General features: G+C 47.3%; 1 protein-coding gene across 16 annotated transcripts in view; it reads left to right on the plus strand.

The window, feature by feature from the left end:
• NRXN3 (neurexin 3) overlaps positions 1–23,324 on the plus strand; it is a 2,187,333-nt gene that overhangs the window by 749,424 nt on the left and 1,414,585 nt on the right. For 9 of the 16 annotated variants that reach the window (XM_029597682.1, XM_029597679.1, XM_029597681.1 and 6 more), the window contains 2 exons: positions 1,386–1,589; positions 13,515–13,541. In XM_029597682.1, the coding sequence (XP_029453542.1) occupies positions 1,386–1,589; positions 13,515–13,541 (231 nt within the window). The remainder of the gene's footprint in view (positions 1–1,385; positions 1,590–13,514; positions 13,542–23,324) is intronic. The other 7 variants (XM_029597684.1, XM_029597691.1, XM_029597689.1 and 4 more) reach the window with 1 other exon arrangement.

Consider the following 23,324-nt stretch of genomic DNA (forward strand, 5'->3'; position numbering starts at 1 on the left):
AAGCTCATGTGTTCAAGCAGGCTTTTAACACGCCCGATTAATTCCAGCCCTTTATTAAGAAATTGCCATGCTGGGTCAGACCAAGGGTCCATCAAGCCCAGCATCCTGTCTCCAACAGAGGCCAAACCAGGCCATAAGAACCTGGCAATTACCCAAACACTAAGAAGATCCCACGCTACTGATGCAATTAATAGCAGTGGCTATTCCCTAAGTAAACTTGATTAATAGCAGTTAATGGACTTCTCCTCCAAGAACTTATCCAAACCTTTTTTGAACCCAGCTACACTAACTGCACTAACCACATCCTCTGGCATCCAGATGTAACAAAATCCACTCAAATTAGGAGAAAAATGGGTTTTGTAATGCATCAGAAATTTTGGCACTTGGCACCTCATTTCTTCTTAGATATCCATGTAAACCTAGAGTGAAATATTTGGGATTTAGATATCCGTTCTCTTCTCCTGAGCAATTATGTTTTTTTCTTGGACTAAAACAAGTCTGTCAGCACTCCCTTTTAGTCTTAAACTGGCATTATTAGTAGAATGTTATAACCTTTGCTTTTAAACATGTTTCTTTTTAGAGCCCCTATATTCTTGTTTTCTTCCATCCACGCACCGTCTCCTCCTGATGCTTGTCGACCTGTATCAAGTTTAGCAAGCAATTTGTATATTGTGTATCATTGTGTGTTTATATTATTCTGTATGTCACTGTGTAACCCGCACCAAACCATTCAGGGGGGTGGGTGGGGGAGGTATATAAAAGCTTTTAAATAAACAAATAAATAAATAAATGGATTAAATAAGGAGTGGGGAAGGGTCAGAGATAGAGAATATGAGAAAAAAATCTCCGGGTGGTCGCAAATGAAAGCCCACCACATCCCAGCCCTGGTCCTAATTGAGCTGGAAGCCCAAAGGACCCAGGAGGAAGTTGCCCAGTGACCCCCTACAATCAGAGAGTGTAACATGTCTGGAGAGGGTCTACAAGCAGCTCGCAGAATGAATGGGGCTCGGTAAGGATAAAAGGGAAGGAGACTTCCCAATCACTGGAGAGGATAAAGAGCAGGGGAGCCTGCTTCCCAGTAACGAGGCCAGTTCAGGAGGATGCCACCTTTATATGTCTTTTTTTTTTAAGAGACCAACAAAATAGATGTAGTGTATGAGCTTTTGCATCTACACAGGTTCCTTCGTCAGACGTCCTGTTTCTTCAGTACAGACATTTAGACTGAAATAGGACTTAGTGTTGGTTTTTTAGAGCATTGCAGGACATACGGGATGTGTTAGCAGAACGCTGAAGAGAAGGAACGAATGTCTTTTTTTTCTTCGGCCAGGTTGCTCTAGTTCGGTCTCACTGTATTCCTTCCTCTCGCTCTCTCCTTCCTCCCTCAGAGGCTTCCATCCTGAGCTACGACGGCAGCATGTACATGAAGATTGTGATGCCTGTGGTCATGCACACCGAGGCGGAAGACGTGTCTTTCCGCTTCATGTCCCAGCGCGCCTACGGCCTGCTGGTGGCCACCACCTCACGGGACTCGGCTGACACCTTGCGCGTGGAGTTGGATGGCGGGCGAGTCAAGCTGACGGTCAACCTAGGTATTGTACAAGACCTCAGGGCAGTGTGTTCTTGGGCTGAGTGCTGTCAGAGGGGGTTTTGGGGTGGGATTGGGCTCCGTGAAGCTTCATCGTGGTGGAACCTCTCACTGGGGTCCCTTTATTGTGTTGCATGCAGTTACGATGTGTACATTGGCTCTGCAAAGGGCTGACCATGTGGGTGGGGGGTTTGGAAATGTTTGGTTGTTTTCTTCCTTTTTTAAAATGTTATTTTATTCTGTGTTTTTAACTGGTCAGCTTCCTAAAACATGCTGTCTGGCCCATCTTTTGATCCGTCACATCTGCATCAACCTGCCTATTGGCCACCGCTCAGAACCGTCACAGTGGCTGTCGTGGCTCTAACAGCAAAGGACTCAAAGCAGTTCTCTTCATTTTTTGTTTAAAGCACTGACAGAGGGTAAAAACGTGAACCCCCCCCCACCCCCAGACACATTCAGTCCGAATGTGAGTAAACCCTAAGCCCCTGACACACTCAGTCTGAATGTGAGTAAAACCTAAGCCTCAGGCACACTCAGTCTGAATGTAAGTAAACCCTGAGACCCTCCCTGATACACTCAGTCTGAGTGTGAGTAAAGCTTGAGCCCTCTGATGCACTCAGTCTGAGTGTGAGTAAAGCTTGAGCCCCCTGATACACTCAGTGTGAGTAAAACCTGAGACCCTGACATACTCAGTCTGAATGTGAGTAAAACCTGAGCCCCTGACATACTCAGTCTGAGTGTGAGTAAAACCTGAGCCCCTGACACACTCAGTCTGAGTGTGAGTAAAACCTAAGCCCCAGACACATTCAGTCTGAATGTGAGTAGAACCTGAGCCCCTGACACACTCAGTCTGAGTGTGAGTAAAGCCTGAGACCCTCCCTGACACACTCACCCTGAATGTGAGTAAAACATAAGCCCCAGACACACTCAGTCTGAATGTGAGTAAAGCCTCTCCCTGACACACTCAGTCTGAATGTGAGTAAAACCTGAGCCCCTGACATACTCAGTCTGAGTGTGAGTAAAACCTGAGCCCCTGACACACTCAGTCTGAGTGTGAGTAAAACCTAAGCCCCAGACACATTCAGTCTGAATGTGAGTAGAACCTGAGCCCCTGACACACTCAGTCTGAAAGTGAGTAAAGCCTGAGCCCCCTGACACACTCAGTCTGAATGTGAGTAAAGCCTCTCCCTGACACACTCAGTCTGAATGTGAGTAAAGCCTGAGCCCGTGACACACTCAGTCTGAGTGTGAGTAAAGCCTGAGCCCCTGTCTCACTCAGTCTGAATGTGAGTAAAGCCTGAGCCCCTGACACACTCAGTCTGAATGTGAGTAAAGCCTCTCCGTGACACACTCAGTCTGAGTGTGAGTAATGCCTGAGCCCCTGACACACTCAGTCTGAATGTGAGTAAAGCCTGAGTCCCCTGAAACACTCAATCTGAGTGTGAGTAAAGCCTCAGCCCCTGACACACTCAATCTGAATGTGAGTAAAGCGTGAGCCCCCTGACACACTCAGTCTGAATGTGAGTAAAGCCTGAGCCTCCTGACACACTCAGTCTGAGTGTGACTAAATCCTGAGCCCCCTGACACACTCGGTCTGAGTGTGAGTAAAGCTTGAGCCCCCTAACACACTCAGTCTGAATGTGAGTAAAGCCTGAGCCCCTGACACACTCAGTTTGAATGTGAGTAAAGCCTGAGCCCCCTGACACAGTCTGAATGTGAGTAAAGCTTGAGCCCCCTGACACACTCAGTCTGAATGTGAGTAAAGCCTCTCCCTGACACACTCAGTCTGAATGTGAGTGTAAAGCGTGAGCCCCCTGACACACTCAGTCTGACTGTGAGTAAAGCCTGAACCCCTGACACATTCAGTCTGAGTGTGAGTAAAGCTTGAGCCCCCTGACACACTCAGTCTGAATGTGAGTAAAGCCTGAGCCCCTAGCACACTGTCTGAATGTGAGTAAAGCCTCTCCCTGACACACTCAGTCTGAATGTGAGTAAAGCCTGAGCCCCCTGACACAGTCTGAATGTGAGTAAAGCCTGAGCCCCTGACACACTCAGTCTGAATGTGAGTAAAGCCTCTCCATGACACACTCAGTCTGAATGTGAGTAAAGCCTGAGCCCCCTGACACACTCAGTCTGAATGTGAGTAAAGCCTCTCCATGACACACTCAGTCTGAATGTGAGTAAAGCCTGAGCCCCTGACACACTCAGTCTGAATGTGAGTAAAGCCTCTCCATGACACACTCAGTCTGAATGTGAGTAAAGCCTGAGCCCCCTGACACAGTCTGAATGTGAGTAAAGCCTGAGCCCCTGACACACTCAGTCTGAATGTGAGTAAAGCCTCTCCATGACACACTCAGCCTGAGTGTGAGTAAAGCCTGAGCCCCTGACACACTCAGTCTGAGTGTGAGTAAGGCCTGAGCCCCCTGACACACTCAGTCTGAGTGTGAGTAAAGCCTGAGCCCCTGACACACTCAGTCTGAGTGTGAGTTAAGCCTGAACCCCTCCGCAGTGACAGCCAGCGCTGAATATGGGTGACATCTGCTCCCCCTCTCTTCCCGCCTCCCCCAGTGATGAGTGGGGTGAAGCTGAGTGATGGCTTACGCTGCCCCAGCCCTATTTGAACTCAGTTCTGATGAGACTTAAAGACCAAAAGAACATGAGGAAGCTCCTTATTCAAAGAAACATAACAAAAAAACTCCCTGTACCAACGCCAAGGAAAAGCATTGCACAAAGCACATTATCTGCTCCCGAGGAGCATTAAATTGGAGCTGGGAGCCAGCCTTTGTGTGTGCTGCAGGCTTGGCCTGTATTTTGCCGCAGGGTGCATTAAAGACGGGATGTCTGAGACACTGTGACTGTTTACAGCGGCCACGCTTTTGTTCTCTGTTTCTCACCTCCTCTTGCGTATTGCTGCTTCTGTTTGTGGTGGTGAATAAGGCGCTCTGTGTTCGTGTGTGTGTGTGTGTGTTTATCAGTTGGGTGTTCTGTTTGTCTCTTTCTTCTTTTTGCTGTATTTCTTCATTCGCTGCTTGTTGTCCTCTCTTTCTGCGTCTCTGAGCTCTTCCCATCTGCCATGTTAAGTCAAAAGATGGCACTCACTTCCCTTCAAAGGCCCGAAGCCTGCGGCCCGTGCAGCAAACAGCCTTGAGAACACAGTGTACAAAACCACCTGCAGGGGGCAGCATACCCCGAGCACTAGTTCCTTCCCCCAACCCCCAGCGCCAGCTGAGAAGGATGAGGGTTCATTGAGTCGGGGTGCACTGCCAATCCCCTGTGACTGGGTACTGGTATAATACAGAGAGACGAGCCTGCTGTGTTAGGCTGTGCCACCTTACTGAGAGAGAGAGAGAAAGAGAGGTACCCTGGAATCCCATCATGTACTGGCAGGGCTAGAGGGATTCTGTCTGCCTAGACTGATCATGGGTATGCTGATGCTCAGGTGCTTAGAGTGTTTGTGAGGTATTACATGGGAAATAGGGTGCAGTACTGCATACTGGGGTACTTGTGAGGTACTGCACAGATACAGGGTGCATTAGTGCATACTTGGGTATATGTGACATTGCATGGCTCACACAGGGTGCAGTAGTGTGTGCTGCAGTATTTGTGAGGTATTTCATGGGAAATGCAGGGTGCAGTACTGCATGCTGGAGTACTTGTGAGGTACTGCACAGATACAGGGTGCAGTAGTATATGCTGGGGCATTTGTGAGGTATTGCATGGCAAACAGGGTGCAGTAGTGCATGCTGGGGTATTTTTGAGGTATTGCATGACTCACACAGGGTGCAGTAGTGCATGCTGGGGCATTTGTGAGGTATTGCATGGGCTACAGGGTGCAGAAGTGCATGCTGGGGCATTTGTGAGGTATTGCATGGCACACAGGGTGCAGTAGTGCATGCTGGGGTATTTGTGAGGTATTGCATGACTCACACAGGGTGCAGTAGTGCATGCTGGGGCATTTGTGAGGTATTGCATGGGCTACAGGGTGCAGAAGTGCATGCTGGGGCATTTGTGAGGTATTGCATGGCACACAGGGTGCAGTAGTGCATGCTGGGGTATTTGTGAGGTATTGCATGACTCACACAGGGTGCAGTAGTGCATGCTGGGGCATTTGTGAGGTATTGCATGGGCTACAGGGTGCAGTAGTACATGCTGGGGCATTTGTGAGGTATTGCATGGCACACAGGGTGCAGTAGTGCATGCTGGGGCATTTGTGAGGTATTGCATGGCACACAGGGTGCAGTAGTGCATGTTGGGGTATTTGTGAAGTATTGCATGGCTTACACAGGGTGCAGTAGTGCATGCTGCGGTATTTGTGAGGTATTGCTTGGGAAATGCAGGGGGCAGTACTGCATGCTGGAGTACTTGTGAGGTACTGCACAGATACAGGGTGCAGTAGTATATGCTGGGGCATTTGTGAGGTATTGCATGGCACACAGGGTGCAGAAGTGCATGCTGGGGTATTTTTGAGGTATTGCATGACTCACACAGGGTGCAGTAGTGCATGCTGGGGCATTTGTGAGGTATTGCATGGGCTACAGGGTGCAGAAGTGCATGCTGGGGCATTTGTGAGGTATTGCATGGCACACAGGGTGCAGTAGTGCATGCTGGGGTATTTGTGAGGTATTGCATGACTCACACAGGGTGCAGTAGTGCATGCTGGGGCATTTGTGAGGTATTGCATGGGCTACAGGGTGCAGAAGTGCATGCTGGGGCATTTGTGAGGTATTGCATGGCACACAGGGTGCAGTAGTGCATGCTGGGGTATTTGTGAGGTATTGCATGACTCACACAGGGTGCAGTAGTGCATGCTGGGGCATTTGTGAGGTATTGCATGGGCTACAGGGTGCAGTAGTACATGCTGGGGCATTTGTGAGGTATTGCATGGCACACAGGGTGCAGTAGTGCATGCTGGGGCATTTGTGAGGTATTGCATGGCACACAGGGTGCAGTAGTGCATGTTGGGGTATTTGTGAAGTATTGCATGGCTTACACAGGGTGCAGTAGTGCATGCTGCGGGTAGTTGTGAGGTATTGCTTGGGAAATGCAGGGGGCAGTACTGCATGCTGGACTGGAGTACTTGTGAGGTACTACATGGCACCACAAAGCACAGTATTGCTGTATTCTGAGTGTACTTGTAAGGTACTAGACAGCACATGCAAGGTGCAGTACTGCTGTGTGCTCTGGGTATTTGTGAGGTACTGCATGGCACACAGGGTAGCACTGCATGCTGAGGGTACTTGTGAGGTGCTGCACTGCACTGCATTGTGCTGCAGATGTTTGTATACGCAGTGCACATTTTTCTCCATACAGAGTCACTCCACTGAGCATGGCCTTCCTAAGCTGCAGAGCAGATCGGCAGCGGCTGGTGGGTCTTACTGCTCTGCACACATCAGCACTTCAGTCAGTTGGAGGACAGCAGGGAACTCAATTACGAGTCATGCAGGAGTGTGCCAGATAATGCCACTGCTCCCCTGCTGCCGGGGAGCGTTCTCTTACTGTGGCTGGGATGGGAATTATCCGTGGACGCTTTCATGTGCAGGAATGCAACGCAGGGTCCGAGGCTTCTAATAGAAGGCCTCCCACGACCCCACCTCACCTCACTGGTTATCCTGCGATTTGAGGAGAGTCAGGGACTAGAGAGGTCTGGGACTGTGAAAACTGAATAATAATCAAGAAATGCAGTCTAGCAGCAGAGAACCTGGGGGAGACCAGGCGTTCTGGTTCCACCACCGTCTCAGATTTGCAAACTCTCCTGGCATGACAATTTGTACATGTTGCCAAAGAAATGAGTAGTGCAGAAAAAGAGAGAAGAAAAAACAAGTATATCTTTATCAATAGTAATAATAATAGTAAGAAGTAAAATTCCAACGTGCTCCCCTGCCCCTCTCTCTCTCCCCCTCTCTGGCACATGCACCCCCTTTCAGGTAGGGCCCAGACGGCAGGTATGTGGTCCCTCGCCATAGGCACATTGCAGAGAAGCTCCAGAAGGGATATGGCTGCCACTGTACGGCGATTGTACGATTGCTCTGAGGCTGTTTGCTCCCACTTTTCTGTTGCGGTTGACGACACATGACAAACCTAATCGCACGAAACCGATCCCAGATTCTCTGAAAATGATGCTTCTCTGAAAGATAGGCCCGCCATCTCTCCCGACCTCTCCCCGTCTCTCTGTGAGCCCCTTATTCCCTTACGGTCCTGCTCCTTGTTACCACTACCACGTCTCTCCTTTGGCTTCTTTTTCTACTCATGTTACTCATTTCTTTAAATGTTCTTTGTCGACAAGCAGGGCTGAATTAGCCATGGTATGTGAGTGACATCATCCATCAGTGCCAAACGGACCCTTCTCTTGTAGCTCATGGAGCTTTTGCTCTACTGAGCATGAGCAGGAGTTCCTACGCATGCACTGCCTCGTGAGCCCCTTAGTCTTTTTTGTCCAAGCTTCTGCACAGATGTGCACTCTATGTCTCTAATTTATTTGGTATGTAATAGTCTTTTTTCACTCTAACTAGCAGCCCCCTCAACAACACTTTTCAGTGTTATAAAAAAAATAACCCCAAAGAACTACAGGAGAGAATGTCTGGCTTCAAAAAGGCCACCTGCAGTGGCTTCAAGGATTGCATATGTGGCCAAAAGATGTCCATTACTGATGGCCATGATATTTGCTTTGACTGTGGCCAGATGTCACCAAGCTCCCAGAGGAACAGGGCCTGGAAGATGGAGGAAGTTCACAAGTCCGTGAAAAGCCAGACTCGTTCCTCATCTTGGATCTGCATCACCTTGAGTTTAGTTTATTAAAAATGCTGAATCCAGCTTCTCTTTATGCTTCATCCTTTGAGTAATCCAGTACAAGGTTCCGCAAACCTTTTAGAGCTATACCAGTTGCTATTGTGGTTTATACAAGTGTGTATACCGCTCATCATCTCCACTTCCCATTGGTTAAAAATGTATATGCCATATACATTATAACTAAATATATCAAAGTGGTTTACAATGAAAACCTACACGTCCTGGAGATGGGCACTGCCCTTCTGCTTCTATCGCAATGGATACATATACCAGAGGATGGGGTGCACACATAGGCTTCTTCTGAGCCCAATGGGTCTGCTTGCCAACAAAACATCTGTTTCAGATCAATCTCCAGGAGCTACAAGCAATTAGATATGCAGGAAAAGTTCTTGCACTTCTCCTTCAGGGAGAATTCGGATTCAGACTCACAATCAAGTAGCGCTGTTCTACGTGAACAAGCAAGGGAATCCCTAAGAATTTGGGAGCGGCTTGTAGCAACCTGCCATCCCTGGGATCCCCAGCACATCGGCGGATCTCAGTAGAGTATTTCATCCCCACCATAGGTTGTTCAATTTCTTTGCATCAGAAGACAACAGGTATGTAGAGAAATTCTGCTCCATTCTTCAAAGCAAGTTCAGATCTGCTCTGGATACTTTTCTGCTCAAGTGGGATGCAGATCTACTGTATGCTTTTCTACCACTTCCATTGGTGACAAGAACAGTGCAGAAGGCACTGAAGGACCAGGAGGACAAGCTCCTCATTGCACCAGTGTGACCCAGACCAAGTATAAATCTCTTACCTCATCAGAATGTCAATCAGCCTTCGGATTCCTCTGGGATCCAATCCAACTTTGCTAATTCTGGAGGAGGGTAATCTGTGTCATCCAAATCTTCTCTCTCTCAAATTGGCTACTACTTAATATTTCTATAGCACTACTCGATGTACACAGTGCTGTACAACCAATATGTAAGAGACAGTCTCTTCTCAAATCAAGACAAACATATAGGTCAAGAGACTTGGGGCGTTTCATAGAGTAAGACAATGGTTAAATTTAGGTAATGAGGCTGAAGACGGACAATCAGGCTTAAGATTTAAAAGCAGCCTCAAAAAGGTGCACTTTTAGATGGAATTTAAACAAGATAAGAGAGGGAACATGATGCACCAGCTCAGGAAGTCTATTCCAAGCACATGGAGCAGCCAGGTGGAAAGCACAGAGTTAGGAGTTGGTGGTAGAGGAGAAGGGAGAGGTAGCAGTGACTTGTCTGATGAGTGGAGTGCATGAGAAGGGGTAGAGAGAGAGAGGGATAAGAGAGGAGAAGTAGTGAAGAGCTGTAGAGTGAAGGCACTTGTAGGTAAGAGGAGCTTGAACTGTATGCGGTATTGGATAGGTGCTAATGCAGTGATTTCAGAAGAGGGGTTGTGTGGGTGTAGTGATGTTGGCAAAAGATAGGTCACGCAGCTGAATTTGGATAGATTGTAGTGGAGATCTGTGAGGAGCAGGTTGCAAATCTAAGTGGGAGGAGATGAGAGAATGGGTAAAGTGTTCAAAAAGGAAGGGATATATTTTGGCAATGTTATAGAGAAAGAAATGGCACATTTTAGAAGAGTTTTGGATATGCATAGAGAAGGAGAGAAAGGAATCGAAGATGACTTCTAGGCTAGGGGCTGAGGGCACTGGGAGGATGACCACGTTATCCACGGAAATAGAGAAAGGAGGAAGAGGGGATTGGGCTTGAAGGATTTGTCTTGTCCATGTTGAGTTTAAACATCAAGGCAGTAATGTTGGGCAAGCAGGCTAAGATCTGAGACTGGATTTCTGATGAATTTTCTGGCGTAGCGAGGTAAATCTGGGAATTGAATGCCATGAGAGGAAATCAGAGCACCAAGGGAGTTAGTATATAGGGAGGAGAGAAGAGGGCCAAGGACAGAGCCCTGAGGCACACCAACTGATGGAATGGCAGTAGAGGAGGATCCACCAGAGGAAACCCTAAAAATGCGATGGGAGAGGTAAGAAGAGAACAAAGACAGAGAACAAAATCCAAGCGAGGACAGAGAATCAAGGAGTAGGTGGTGATCAACAGTGTCAAAAGCAGCAGATTGGTCAAGGAGGATAAGGACTGAGTAAAGGACTTTGGCATAGATGTTGAGTGCTTGCTAGTCTCAGCACTTTCACTGTTCAAGGAAATTGAAGACAATATGGGGCAGATTTTCAAAGGCTACACGCGTAACTTGAGAAAATCTGCCCCTGCGCGCGGTGAGCCTATTTTGCATAGGTTCAGCGGTGCGTGCAAGCCCCGGGACAAACGTATGTCCCGGGGCTTTGAAAAAGGGGCGGAAAGGGGACAGGTCTGGGGGTGTGGCGGTGGTCAGGGGGCAGTCCGGGGGCGTGGCAGCGGTCCCGAGGCCTCCTTCGTGCGGCCGTGCCGGTGGTTTGCTCTCCGGCAGCTGGCTGGCGCGCGCAAGATACGCCTGCTTCAGGCAGGCGTAAGAAATAAAATAAGGTAGGAGGGGGGGATTTAGGTAGGGCTGGGGGGTGGGTTAGATAGGGGAAGGGAGGGGAAGGTGGGGGGACCGAAAAAAGTTCCCTCCAAGGCCGCTCCATCGGGGCTCCCCTCGGGCTTGGCACGCGCAAGGTGCACATGTGTGTATCCCCTTGTCTGCGCTGACCCTGGATTTTATAACATGCGCGCGGCAGCGCGCGCATGTTATAAAATGGGGGCGTAGATTTGTTCGTGCCGGGTTGTGCAAACAAATCTACATCCACGCATAAGTTTTAAAATCTGGCCCTATGATTTCCATCAGGAAGCCTTTTTTATGGGTTTACATGGAAGAGATTTTCATCTTATGTCAAGCAAACTCCCTGGACCCATTTGTCTTTGAGCCAAAGGAGTTGCTCCAGTACTTATTCTCCCTCTTCTCATCGGGGCACAGTATGTCTTTGGTCAAAGTGCATCTCAGTGCCATTTTGAGTGGATGGCAACTCGATTTCTGTACATCCTTTAGTGTCAAAATTTATGAAAGGCTTGTGGCATACTAGTACTCCAGTTACCAAAATGCCTTTGCCATGGAATCTCAAGGTTGTATTGGCACAGTTAATGAAACCGCCTTACGTACCATTAGAGTCAGTTTCCTTAAAGTTCCTCACCTGAAAAGCAATGTTTCTAGATGCCATTACTTTGAGAAGAGTCAGTCAGCTTCAAGGATTGGTTTGTTATTCACTGTATATGCAGTTTTCCACAACAGAGTGATGCTCCACACTCCCTCCAAATTTCTGCCCAAATAAATTTTGGCTTTTCACGTGAATCAAACCATTGTGTTACCCACGTCCTTTCCAAGACCTCATGCACATGAAGGGAAGAATGCCCTCCATTCACTGGACTGCAAAAGGGCCTTGGCTTAATATCTGAAGAGGACTCAACCACAACATCAGGCTTCTAAACTTTTCATCTCTTGTGATTCTAACAGACTAAGAGCAGCAGTTGCCAAGTGCATGCTGTCCAGCTGTCCGGCACACTGTATGGCACATCGCTATGCTTTGGCTGGCCATCAGATCGCAGACTCTGTCAAGGCAGATCAAGTAAGAGTCATGGCTACCCCATTACTGTCTGGACAGACTATCAAGAAGTGATAGTAACTTTGGACCAGCAGTTTTGCGTAGTCCGTTCACCCAGTAGTCTACTCTTCCAGGTTGTTTTTCCAGTAAGTGCTCTGCTTTAACTTTCAGCTTGGGACCTCATATTTCATGGCTAATTCAGCCCTGCTTGTTGATGGAGAAAGCAAGTTTTCTTACCATAAACAGGTTCTCCATATACAGCATGAAAAAGATACCTGTCCACCTCCCTGGAGAGTAGATTACTTAACGAAAGCTACGTTCTGCAATCAACCGAGGGGCTCCTGAAGCAGCACCCATGCATGGACACCCATGCATGGACACCCATGCATGCTCAGTAGAGCTAAAGCTCTATGAGCTAGGAGGGAAGGGTCCGTTTGGCGCCATCAGATGTCGTCATCCACATGTCACGTCTAATTTATCCTGTTGTCTACACAGAAACTTGCTTTATTGCAGGACAGGTCTCTCCCTGAATTTGAAAAATACCTTATGAATGCCATCTCAAAGACCCGAGTAGCCCCTATGTCCTGTCTGCCTGTTTCCTCCATCCTGCCAGCCCCTGCAGAGGAGACTGGCTCACGCCCCCTGGGAATGTGCTGGGTGGGCTGGGAACCATTGAGGTAAGAAACAAATGATGGGCAGATAAATCCCTTTGAAATCCCAAACCGATTGAATCTGGGATGGGTGCCCGTGCGCTTAGCTGTTTGTAAGTGGCCATTTTATGACCTGTACACTAGGAAAGAAGCCGAGGGGGACATTTAACGTTTGTGATAGGGTTGAAGGAAACCGAATTCCATGAAATGGCTGCGATGTCCAGCTTATTTCTAGGGGGTTTTTTTTAGGTTATTATATTTTTTAATTTGATTTTTCACTGAAATTTGTTTCGGATTTTTTTTTTTTAAATTGAGCAAAACCGTAGCAAACCATTTTGATAAGGGAGCTGGCGCTTCAGAAGCGTTTCTGCCTTGTTTCTTAATTTCTAGTTTTAAACCAGCGCGGACGATCTTGAAAATGTAAATAACCCACAAAAATAAAACGAAACATATTCCCCAGCAACTTTTCAGTTCAGCGTGTAGGTTTTCTCTAAAACACCGTTTTTTGGGGGGGAGGGGGCAGGGTTAGTCCTCTGCATTTTTATTTTTCCCCCCTCCCCTCCCCTAGCCTTTTATCTTATTAGATAAATCCTCGCACTTCCGCCTGAAGGAATATAAATCTCTCTATATGTTGGACGCTCGCACGCGCGCACACACACACGCGCCGGGCCCCCTTTCTTGCACGTTCTCTGGGCCCTGTCTGGACTGAGACCTCTGGCTGTGCGAGGAGCTCCCACAAGGGAGCACGTGCAGCCCGCGGTGTCTGGCTGGATCGGCCCCCTCCTTCCTGCCCCCTGCCGAACAGATCGTGTGCATAAAATGGCCACAGTCCTTGCGTGTGTCTGTCCCCGGAAGGGTGGACTTCTTGTTAATGGATGTCTGCAGCTGTAACCTTGAAGGATGCGATTTCATCTTTCATTTGTATTCTTCTCCCATCTAGACTGTATCAGGATAAACTGTAACGCCAGTAAGTTTTCCCTCAAATTTGCATTTTGTTATTTAAAAAAAAAAAAAAAATGACTTTAATTTTGTTTGTTTGCGCTTTTATATGCTGCTTTCCTTTTGTTTGGGGCTTTTTTAACGAAGTGCTGATATACAAGGTTCATTTTCTGTTTTTATTTCTTGAAACACACACAAAAAAAAAAAGATAATGGGGTCATGTGTGGGAAGAGGCCTGAATCTCTGGGAAAGGAATGGTCTGTGCTTCCATCTTCTGGTGGTTCAGGGAGGTCAGTGAAGGGGAAGGGGGCAGAGTTAAATTCTGGTGTACTGGGGGAGAAGGAGGGTTTAATATGGATTTGTTCAGGGTTCTGAAACGAATCGACTGGTTGGCACCATGTCAAGAAGGGACAGGCTGAGTCAGTCCTGCTCTTTCCACATTGCATGGAGAGAGGTGGCCCTTCTGAGCATTAGGGTGTGCAAGGGGGTAAAACCAGGCCTGGCTCAGCCTGTACCCGATGACATGGGGGCCTCTGCTCACCTTAATCTTAAAGCATTAGGTTTATGCTGATGTATGCCAAAGATGCAAAAGGGAATCCAGTTATGGAATCAGGGGTGACTGAACTATCTGATACTTGAGCAGCTGCATGAAGGATGAACCTGCCAAAGTCTCCAGCAAAGGTAAATCCCGCCTAGTCCAGTACTAGAGCTTGAGCCTGTTTCTATGGTATGAAGACTTTAATCCTGCTTTTCTCAGGGAGCTTAGTAAATGCAGGGCAAAAGAAACTAAAATTGTGTTCTCTCCTGTCCTTAGTGACTTGGTGTTATCGGGTAACCCTGTATGAAAGAGATAGGGACCAGTACAGCAACCTTTTCTCCCAAAATCTGGTTCGCACTATGGGCAAAACAAATGTATTTAGTGGTAATTGCAGGAATATTGTTTTCTTTTTTTCTGGACAAAGGCACGGGGAGATTTACTACAAAACTGCCAATCCTACTCTGTATCACATAAGTACAGGACAAGGCCTCACTTCCCAGCATGCCCTGTGTCACACAGTTAAAGGACAAGGTCTCACTTCCCAGCATGCCTTGTGTCACACAGGTACAGGACAAGGCCTCACTTCCCAGCATGCCTTGTGTCACACAGGTACAGGACAAGGCCTCACTTCCCAGCATGCCTTGTGTCACACAGGTACTGGACAAGGCCTCACTTCCCAGCATGCACAGTATCAGTCATACAGACACCAAATAAGGCCTCACTTCCCAGATGCCCTGTGTCACACAGGTACTGGACAAGGCCTCACTTCCCAGCATGCACAGTATCAGTCATACAGACACCAGATAAGGCCTCACTTCCCAGATGCCCTGTGTCACACAGGTACTGGACAAGGCCTCACTTCCCAGCATGCCTTGTGTCACACAGGTAATGGACAAGGTCTCACTTCCCAGCATGCCTTGTGTCACACAGGTACAGGACAAGGCCTCACTTCCCAGCATGCCTTGTGTCACACAGGTACAGGACAAGGCCTCACTTCCCAGCATGCACAGTATCAGTCATACAGACACCAAATAAGGCCTCACTTCCCAGATGCCCTGTGTCACACAGGTACTGGACAAGGCCTCACTTCCCAGCATGCACAGTATCAGTCATTCAGACACCAAATAAGGCCTCACTTCCCAGATGCCCTGTGTCACACAGGTAATGGACAAGGCCTCACTTCCCAGCATGCACAGTATCAGTCATTCAGACACCAAATAAGGCCTCACTTCCCAGATGCCTTGTGTCACACAGGTAATGGACAAGGCCTCACTTCCCAGCATGCCTTGTGTCACACAGGTACAGGACAAGGCCTCACTTCCCAGCATGCCTTGTGTCACACAGGTACAGGACAAGGCCTCACTTCCCAGCATGCACAGTATCAGTCATACAGACACCAGATAAGGCCTCACTTCCCAGATGCCCTGTGTCACACAGGTAGTGGACAAGGCCTCACTTCCCAGCATGCCTTGTGTCACACAGGTAATGGACAAGGTCTCACTTCCCAGCATGCCTTGTGTCACACAGGTACAGGACAAGGCCTCACTTCCCAGCATGCCTTGTGTCACACAGGTACAGGACAAGGCCTCACTTCCCAGCATGCACAGTATCAGTCATACAGACACCAAATAAGGCCTCACTTCCCAGATGCCCTGTGTCACACAGGTACTGGACAAGGCCTCACTTCCCAGCATGCACAGTATCAGTCATTCAGACACCAGATAAGGCCTCACTTCCCAGATGCCCTGTGTCACACAGGTAATGGACAAGGCCTCACTTCCCAGCATGCACAGTATCAGTCATACAGACACCAGATAAGGCCTCACTTCCCAGATGCCCTGTGTCACACAGGTAATGGACAAGGCCTCACTTCCCAGCATGCCTTGTGTCACACAGGTAATGGACAAGGCCTCACTTCCCAGATGGCCTGTGTCACACAGGTACTGGACAAAATTATTTTGCATTGTGTGCCTATGTCAGAACATTATGGCATTCAGTTTCTTTGAGTCCTTAGAGCTCGGAGGTCACAGCCTGCCATTTGTAGTAATTTTTTGCTCTGCATTCTTTGTGCCCCTGGATGCCTTCCAGTCCATGGCCTTCCTCGGGAGAGCCATCTGAGCACCTCTTTTCCACTGAGAGGGAGGGAATGAGGATCAGGGAGCTTTACAGCATTGCCAAGAGTGTGACGATTAACTCTGCACAGCTCCTTCATGGAATGAGATGCGGGGCTCAGGCACGGGCCTCCATCCTTCCCGTGGACTCAAACTAGACAGCTCAGTTGGTCCCTTCCATGTGGAGCTTTCTGATAACCCTTTCTCTGGGTAGAGGATATCCTGAAAATTTGTCCAGTTTGTGAGCTTTGAGCCTAGGAGTTCCCAGCCTGTCCTATATTCTGAAAGTAAAGTAAACCCAACTCCTGCTTTGCCGCCAAGTGCCCCCAATTTCTGGAGGAAGACTTCAAGCCAGGGCTAGTTCTCCTCCTTCAGCCCATGCGTAATTGGCACTACAGGTCCCAGAATGCAAAGGGAAAGGAGTGGCAGGCAGGAGCCAGGTCATCCAGCAGCTCTGTGCCCACTGTGTATGAGATCGTCCAGTCACTGCTGGTGAGTTTTGGTTGGTTTGTTTAAAAGCAAAAAGAGCTGCTAGGACGCCCCATGGGAGAAAAGAAATTGGTTAATAGTGCTGAAAGAGAGCCTGAAGGCAAGCGAGGCGAGTCACAGCTGAGTGTGACAGCAGGTAAGTCTCTCTGTCTGCTCCCCTCCTGGTGCAAGGCTTCATTACCTGTCAGTCCCACCTCCTCCTGCTCAGACTGTAGCTGCTTTCCTGCCTGTAAGCAGTGTTTGGCGACCCTAAAGAGAGTAAGCAGGGAGACCTGCCCTCATTATCTGTGCAAACATTTCACCTACAACCCCACAGGAGTCGCAGAAAGGAGACGGTGATTTCTCCTCTCTCTCCTCAAAGTCCCCGCCTGAGTTTAGAACCATTTACGGGGATCCATGGAGATGTAATTTGGTTTAGTGAATTTAGCGCACGGGAAGCAGATATCCTCCAGTTATTTACACAACAGCCGCGCTATGGGCAGCAAGGTCACGAGCTTCTCACACACGCCCCCGGTCCCCACGCCGCTCACTGCGCTTTCTAGTCACCTTCTCCTCTGTATTACCAAGTAATATCGTCCCGAGGGGGCTGTTCCTCTTGGCACTGCTGGGTCTTCGGGACTCAGGAACATTTGGTAACATTAACCTGAGATATTCCGTGCGCCAGGACCCTCTGGCCAGAGACACAGCAGGACTGACACCTCCTGCTGGCCAGAGACATTTTGCACTCTGGGTGCAAAGGGCCACTGGCTGTGCCGCCCCTGGAGAAAAGTGCATTCTCTGCTGGCCGGGAGGCCTTTCGCTGCAGGACAGAGCAGTCCACGCTGGACGCTGAACGCTGGACGAGCGTTTCCCTGAAGGCGGAGCCCCTGGACTCTGGAAAGCCCGTTCATTACAGAATGACCGTTGTGAGAATGTAGACGTGAACCTCCAGAGATACCTGGAAGGGAAATAATAAACTCCAAACATTTTATTGTCAAAACGGTAACGTTTAGAAGTTAAGTAAGCAGTTTCGCCATCTGATTGTTAGGGTGAAACTCTTGCAGGAGAAGACTCGTCCTTGTGTCTAGGAGTTTCAGAGGTATAAATATGTGGACTGCACGTGCTGTGGTGGAAGACTGTCCTGTCGCCACAGCTGTTTTTCTGTTTGTTCACTGCTGACCTGCTTTCCCAGTGTCCTGCATCCACAGCAGCCTTTCTGCTTCTGTTCGTTAATGCGCTGTTCATGCCTTTAGTCGGCGTAGTTCATTCTTTTCTGTTAAACTGGCAGCTGGAGATCAGCCTCCATGTTCCCAGCTCCTGCTTTATTCAGTGCAGCTGGCTCTAACTGGTTAACCTCTGACTGGGAAGCAGAAGTACCTGAGAGCTTTGGCTCATGCTTTCAGTCAGGGTCACAACTAGAGGTCTGGCTAGGTCTGGGGAACCCCAGCAGGGGCAGCACAGGACTTCTAGGTAGGACAGAGCAAGGTCTTCTGCCTGGACCAGCCACCTCCCCTGCGGGTTGAGCTGTTGGGTTCTGGTGGCTGGAGCTGGGGTATGAGACCGGCTGGGAGCTGGAGACACAGGCTGGAACTATGGAGCAGGCTAGGGATGGATATAAGGCCAGTACTGGAGGTAGGCAAGAGCTGGATACAGGCAGGACTGGAGACACGGATGGACAGGACAAGAGAAGACCAGGCCTGGGCTGGAGACAAGGATTGTATGGGAAAAGATAACATAAGGCCTGGGCTGCAGATAGGGATTGGACTGGACAGAACAGGACAAGGACTAGACGAGGACAAGACTAGAACAAGCAACAATAAACACGAAGGCCCAAGGCTGGGCTAGTCAAACCTAGAAGGGCTGAAAGCCACAGAGCAGGACAGGGAGGCCCAGGAGGCTAGTGAATAAGGCAGAAAGGCCTGGAAGGCCACAGAGAAAGGCAGGGAAGCCTGGAAAGTCACCAAGGAAAGCAGGGAGGGCAAGGAAGGCCACAAGGCAAGGCAAGAGGCCAAGGTAGGCCACAAGGCAAGGCAGGAAAGCAAGGCAAGGATGACCTGGTCAAGAAGCCGAGGTGACTCGATGAAGAAGCAAGGAGAGAGTGGACAGGCTGGGTTACGTAGGGCTGGAGTCACAACTTCATCGGATCAGCAAGAAGGCAGCTGTGAGCGAGGCTCGCTGATGACGTCTGCTGGCAGGTGGGGGTGGGGGGTGGAGTGGGCTGCATAGCAGATAGGATCATGACAATCAGTTCTGGTCCGTCTATGTGATTGAGCAGCTAATCTGGCAAACCCAGCAGAATTACCATTTTATCTGTCTTTATTTCTGTGGCCCAGATTGCACCCATCACGGTTATCTCCAGTTTATGCACAATAAGACTGTTTATGTATCTTATTTATTTATTTATTTAATTCTTTTATATACCGACCTTCATGACAGGTGTCATATCAAATCGGTTTACATGGAACAAGGGGAAAAAAACATTCTTATCTTATCTTTTCTTCTTAATAAAGTTTGGAGGTGAAGAAGTGGACTCTTCTCTGTGAGGAAAGAATGAGTTATCTGTTTAAATTGTGCACAGGGAACATATCAAGGAGACAGTATAGCAAAATGAGGGATTAACCCATGGAGTTAGAAAATAAGGAGCACCCCAGTGGCTCCCAGAGCAAATTCACACCATTCCTACATCTCTATAGCCAGGCCTCTCCTCATGGTCATGCTTCAGACATAACAGTCAAATCCAGGACCAGAGCATAGGCTCCAGAAATGCTGTTCCACTAACCACTGTAACTTCTTTGATAGCATTCAACCAAACCACAAGCAGGCTGTAGGCAGTGCCATTTGAACTCTGCTAGCTTTCATTCCTGCTACAGGGTAATTATCTTTAAGTGGTTACCAGTGCTACAGAATCATAAGCAGTGCATCATCGCAGAACCTAAGCCCACAGACAGCACTACTCTTTCTCTAGAAACTAGAGGCTGAAATCCCACCTCAGCACATTCAGGAAAGTGGAAGGTCTAAGCGTACTATGATTCTTACACAGAAGGCCAGAAAAAACTATGAAATTGTCAGAGACCAATATGAGAAATTGGACAAAGCCTGGAAAAGGACTCAGAGTGATATGTGTAAAATTACAGGTACAGCAAGTAAACAAGCTGTGAGCCAGCTCAGGTCTGCATATAGAAACTACCAATTCCTGCCAGAAGAACATCTCACTTTCCTAACATGACTCAATTCAGATGAGAGCTTGCAGGAGCATGATCTTCAGCAAACCATTGATCAGAGACATGACAGTTTGATCAGACAGATTATAGCAGAAGTAGATATCAAATGGAATGTTGAATGAAAGTCATCTCAGTGTTCTAGGTTCTGTAGATGCACAACAAAATCCTCAAAATCAGTGCACACAAACCTGTCTTCAACAAGCGCAGCTGCCGCCAGACATGCACTGAAGCAGAAGCTGCACAGATACATGTATCTTACAGCAAGAAAGAGGCAGCCTTAAAACTAGAACAAGCTGGAGCTGAGGAGCAGGAGCAGATTGCTGTCGCCGCTGGAAAAAAAAATAGCTGAGTTGGAAGAGCAGGAGCAGATTGGTGTTGCCACTGCCTTCGCCACCACTGCATATAAGAAAGCCGAGTTAGAAGCTAACCTAGAAGTATTACAACAAGAAAAGGAAGCAGCTAAGGCTCAGGCTGAGTTCCTTGAAACAGTTGTGGGACAGGATGATGGGGAGAGCCAGACTAGTTGAATTGCCTCAGAAGATCCAACCCATCATACCAGAGACTATGTACTAACCCATTCCACTAGTTATTCCAACTTGCGCTCCCAATGTAATAAGGAAGTGTCAGATATTCAGGCAATACAGTCTTCTCAAAGCAAATATTGCTCCTGACAGAGATCAGCTCAATGCATGCCCTACTATGCGTGCACTACCACTGATTCCAAATCCAGGTATGTCTGTTCAGAGATACACATTATTTCCTGCCCACACTCAACAATCTCATATGAATTGAAGGCATGATATGGCTACAACTTTGCCCTTCACATGGCCAGAGTGCCCTTTACGAAACTCGCCCTACTTTGACATGCCAGGTGATGAACAAAGACGTAGAATGTCCAAGAGTAACCCACAAGTATTTCGTAATACATGGACTGTGATCATAGCATGTCACATCTTGCTAAATACATGATTTATCCTGAGCTTGTCAATACATGGCTCATCAAGTTTGATGACAGCCCTGAAAACTACAGAGCATGGAAGTTTCTATTCAAAGACGTCATGTCAGAACTGAACATTACCCCAAGTCATGAGATTAATTTCTTGGTGAAATGGTTGGGGAACGAATCTTCAGAACACTTAAAGAGACTATGGTCAGTGCAAATACATAATCCCTCAGTGTAATGTGGCAAAGACTTGAACAATGCTATGGTAGCCCAGAAACAATTGTCTGTTCCAAAGGACTGATAGCTTTCCAAAATTCTCCAAGAAAGATAATCACAAGCTGCAAGAGCATGGAAATCTACTACTGGAACTCGTTCTGCTAGAGCTGACCCTTATCTGACACTACCCATGGAGTAAAGCCAACCTTGAAGAAACTGCCATATAGCTTGCAGGAAAAATGGGTTTCCCAAAGTTCACATTATAAAATGGACAATAATGTTGCTTTTTTCATGTTTTCACTGTTTTCTCCAGGTTCATCTTAACAGTGACGAGAAACTTTTATGCTTGATGTATCAGATGCGACCAGCCCAAGCTGCAGCGGCACTGGCTTCCAGTCCAGTACAGAATTCAATTTAAGATCTTGATGCTGGTCCATCAGATATTATATGGGAAGTACCCCTTTTACTTGCTAGAATTAGAGCAAGTGTATTGTTTGGCCTATGACCTTTGGTCTTGTGAGCAACAGTTACTAGTGATTCCAGGCACAAAAGAAACACGTCCAAAAGTCACCTCAAATCGTGCTTTTCATAAACTGCTCCCATTCTATGGAATAAGCTCCCGCAGGAAATTCACCTCAATTTAATTATAAGCCTTTTAGGACATTTCTGAAAACTTTCTTTTTTAAGAATATTTTTATGTAAAATGTTATTGATTGCATATTTTATTTTAATTGCTTTTGCTATGTGATTGTGCTTTTATGTAATATTGTATTACACATTGTTGCGCACCACTGTGAACACTAGAGTGGTAACTCTGCAGTATCGAAATTCTGCAAATAAGTAAATATATAATATCCCTGGGATGAACGGCCAATTAAAAGGTTTGGTAATGTTAAAAAAAAACCTGTTTCACCCATGGCATCTACGCTCTTCACCCTTCCTACTGCCGCAAACAAGAAGGTAGAAGATCCAGACAGCAGTGTCCTTTGCACAAGAAACCTATCCCTGTAAAGAATTGCCACTGCTTCAGAGAAAAGCTTCTGGGTGATCAAAGAAACAGATCACTGGCCAGGTCAGAGTTCTTTGACTTGTTTAATGTAGAGGAAGATAATTTGCTCTACCCATTGAGAACATGTGCAGGGTCAATAAACAACTGGGAGGAGGAGAAGTGGCTATGTGATAAAAGCTGTAGATGGCAGCATTGACTTACCGCTCCCTATTCTTATAGAGTGCAACCAGATACCAGACAACAGAAATTAAATTCTAACACCAGAGACTGCGAGTTATAGCCAATTGTATCCCACTTTTAAACCACAATGCACAGATCCTGCTTCTGCTTGGTGGGAATATGCCAAGATTTTACAAGGTTCATCAGCACTGCAATGGTCCTACCTTACACTTTGTGCCCAAAGACTGGACCCTGGCTGGGTGATGTTTGCATTGACAGAGTAGATGATAGAAACATGACATCAGAAAAAGACCGTATGGCCTAGCCAGTCTGTCCATCTGTTTAATTGATTTAGCAGTACACTTTTCATCACTTCCTTGGAGATCCCTTGTGTTTATTCCATGCTTTCTTGAATTCAGATACTGTTTTGTGTCCACCACCTCCACTGGGAGGCCTTTCCTCACTTCTACTACCATCTGCAAAAAAATGTTTCCTAAGATTACTCTAAATTCCCTTAGTACCCTTGGATGCATCCCATTTGGCCTCATCGCCTTATCCACTGGAGATGTTTGCATTGACAGAGTGCACAAGCCAGAAAGCATTGATGTTTTTGCTACCAGTGTGCTGGAAAATGGACATACATTTTTTGCAAACCATGTCCCAATCAGTTCTTCATTAAAGAAATTTCTGTCTACAAAGAACAACCAGGTCATGCTGCACAAACCTACTTGAATAATTTCACAACAAAGACCTGTGATGAGGATCTTGGAAGCACTGTGTGCCATTCAATGGAAACCAAGAATTTCTGAAGATAATGAATAAGGGATTCTTCTAAGATGAGTCAAACATACCACATACCAATATATATTTATTATACTGTATTAAGCTTGAGTCTGTAAATATTATTTTATGAATGCTTTTATTATAAACCACCCCAGTTTCTTTTGCCTGGAGGGGCAGTCTATAAATAAATAACTAAAAAAAAAAAGCCCAGGTCTTGAACATAAGAACATAACATAAGAACATGCCATACTGGGTCAGACCAAGGGTCCATCAAGCCCAGCATCCTGTTTCCAACAGTGGCCAATCCAGGCCAGAAGAACCTGGCAAGTACCCAAACACTAAGTAGATCCTATCAGATTAAAT

Source organism: Rhinatrema bivittatum, chromosome 4 (assembly GCF_901001135.1).
Source record: "Rhinatrema bivittatum chromosome 4, aRhiBiv1.1, whole genome shotgun sequence".
Classification (NCBI taxonomy): Eukaryota; Metazoa; Chordata; class Amphibia; order Gymnophiona; family Rhinatrematidae; genus Rhinatrema; species Rhinatrema bivittatum.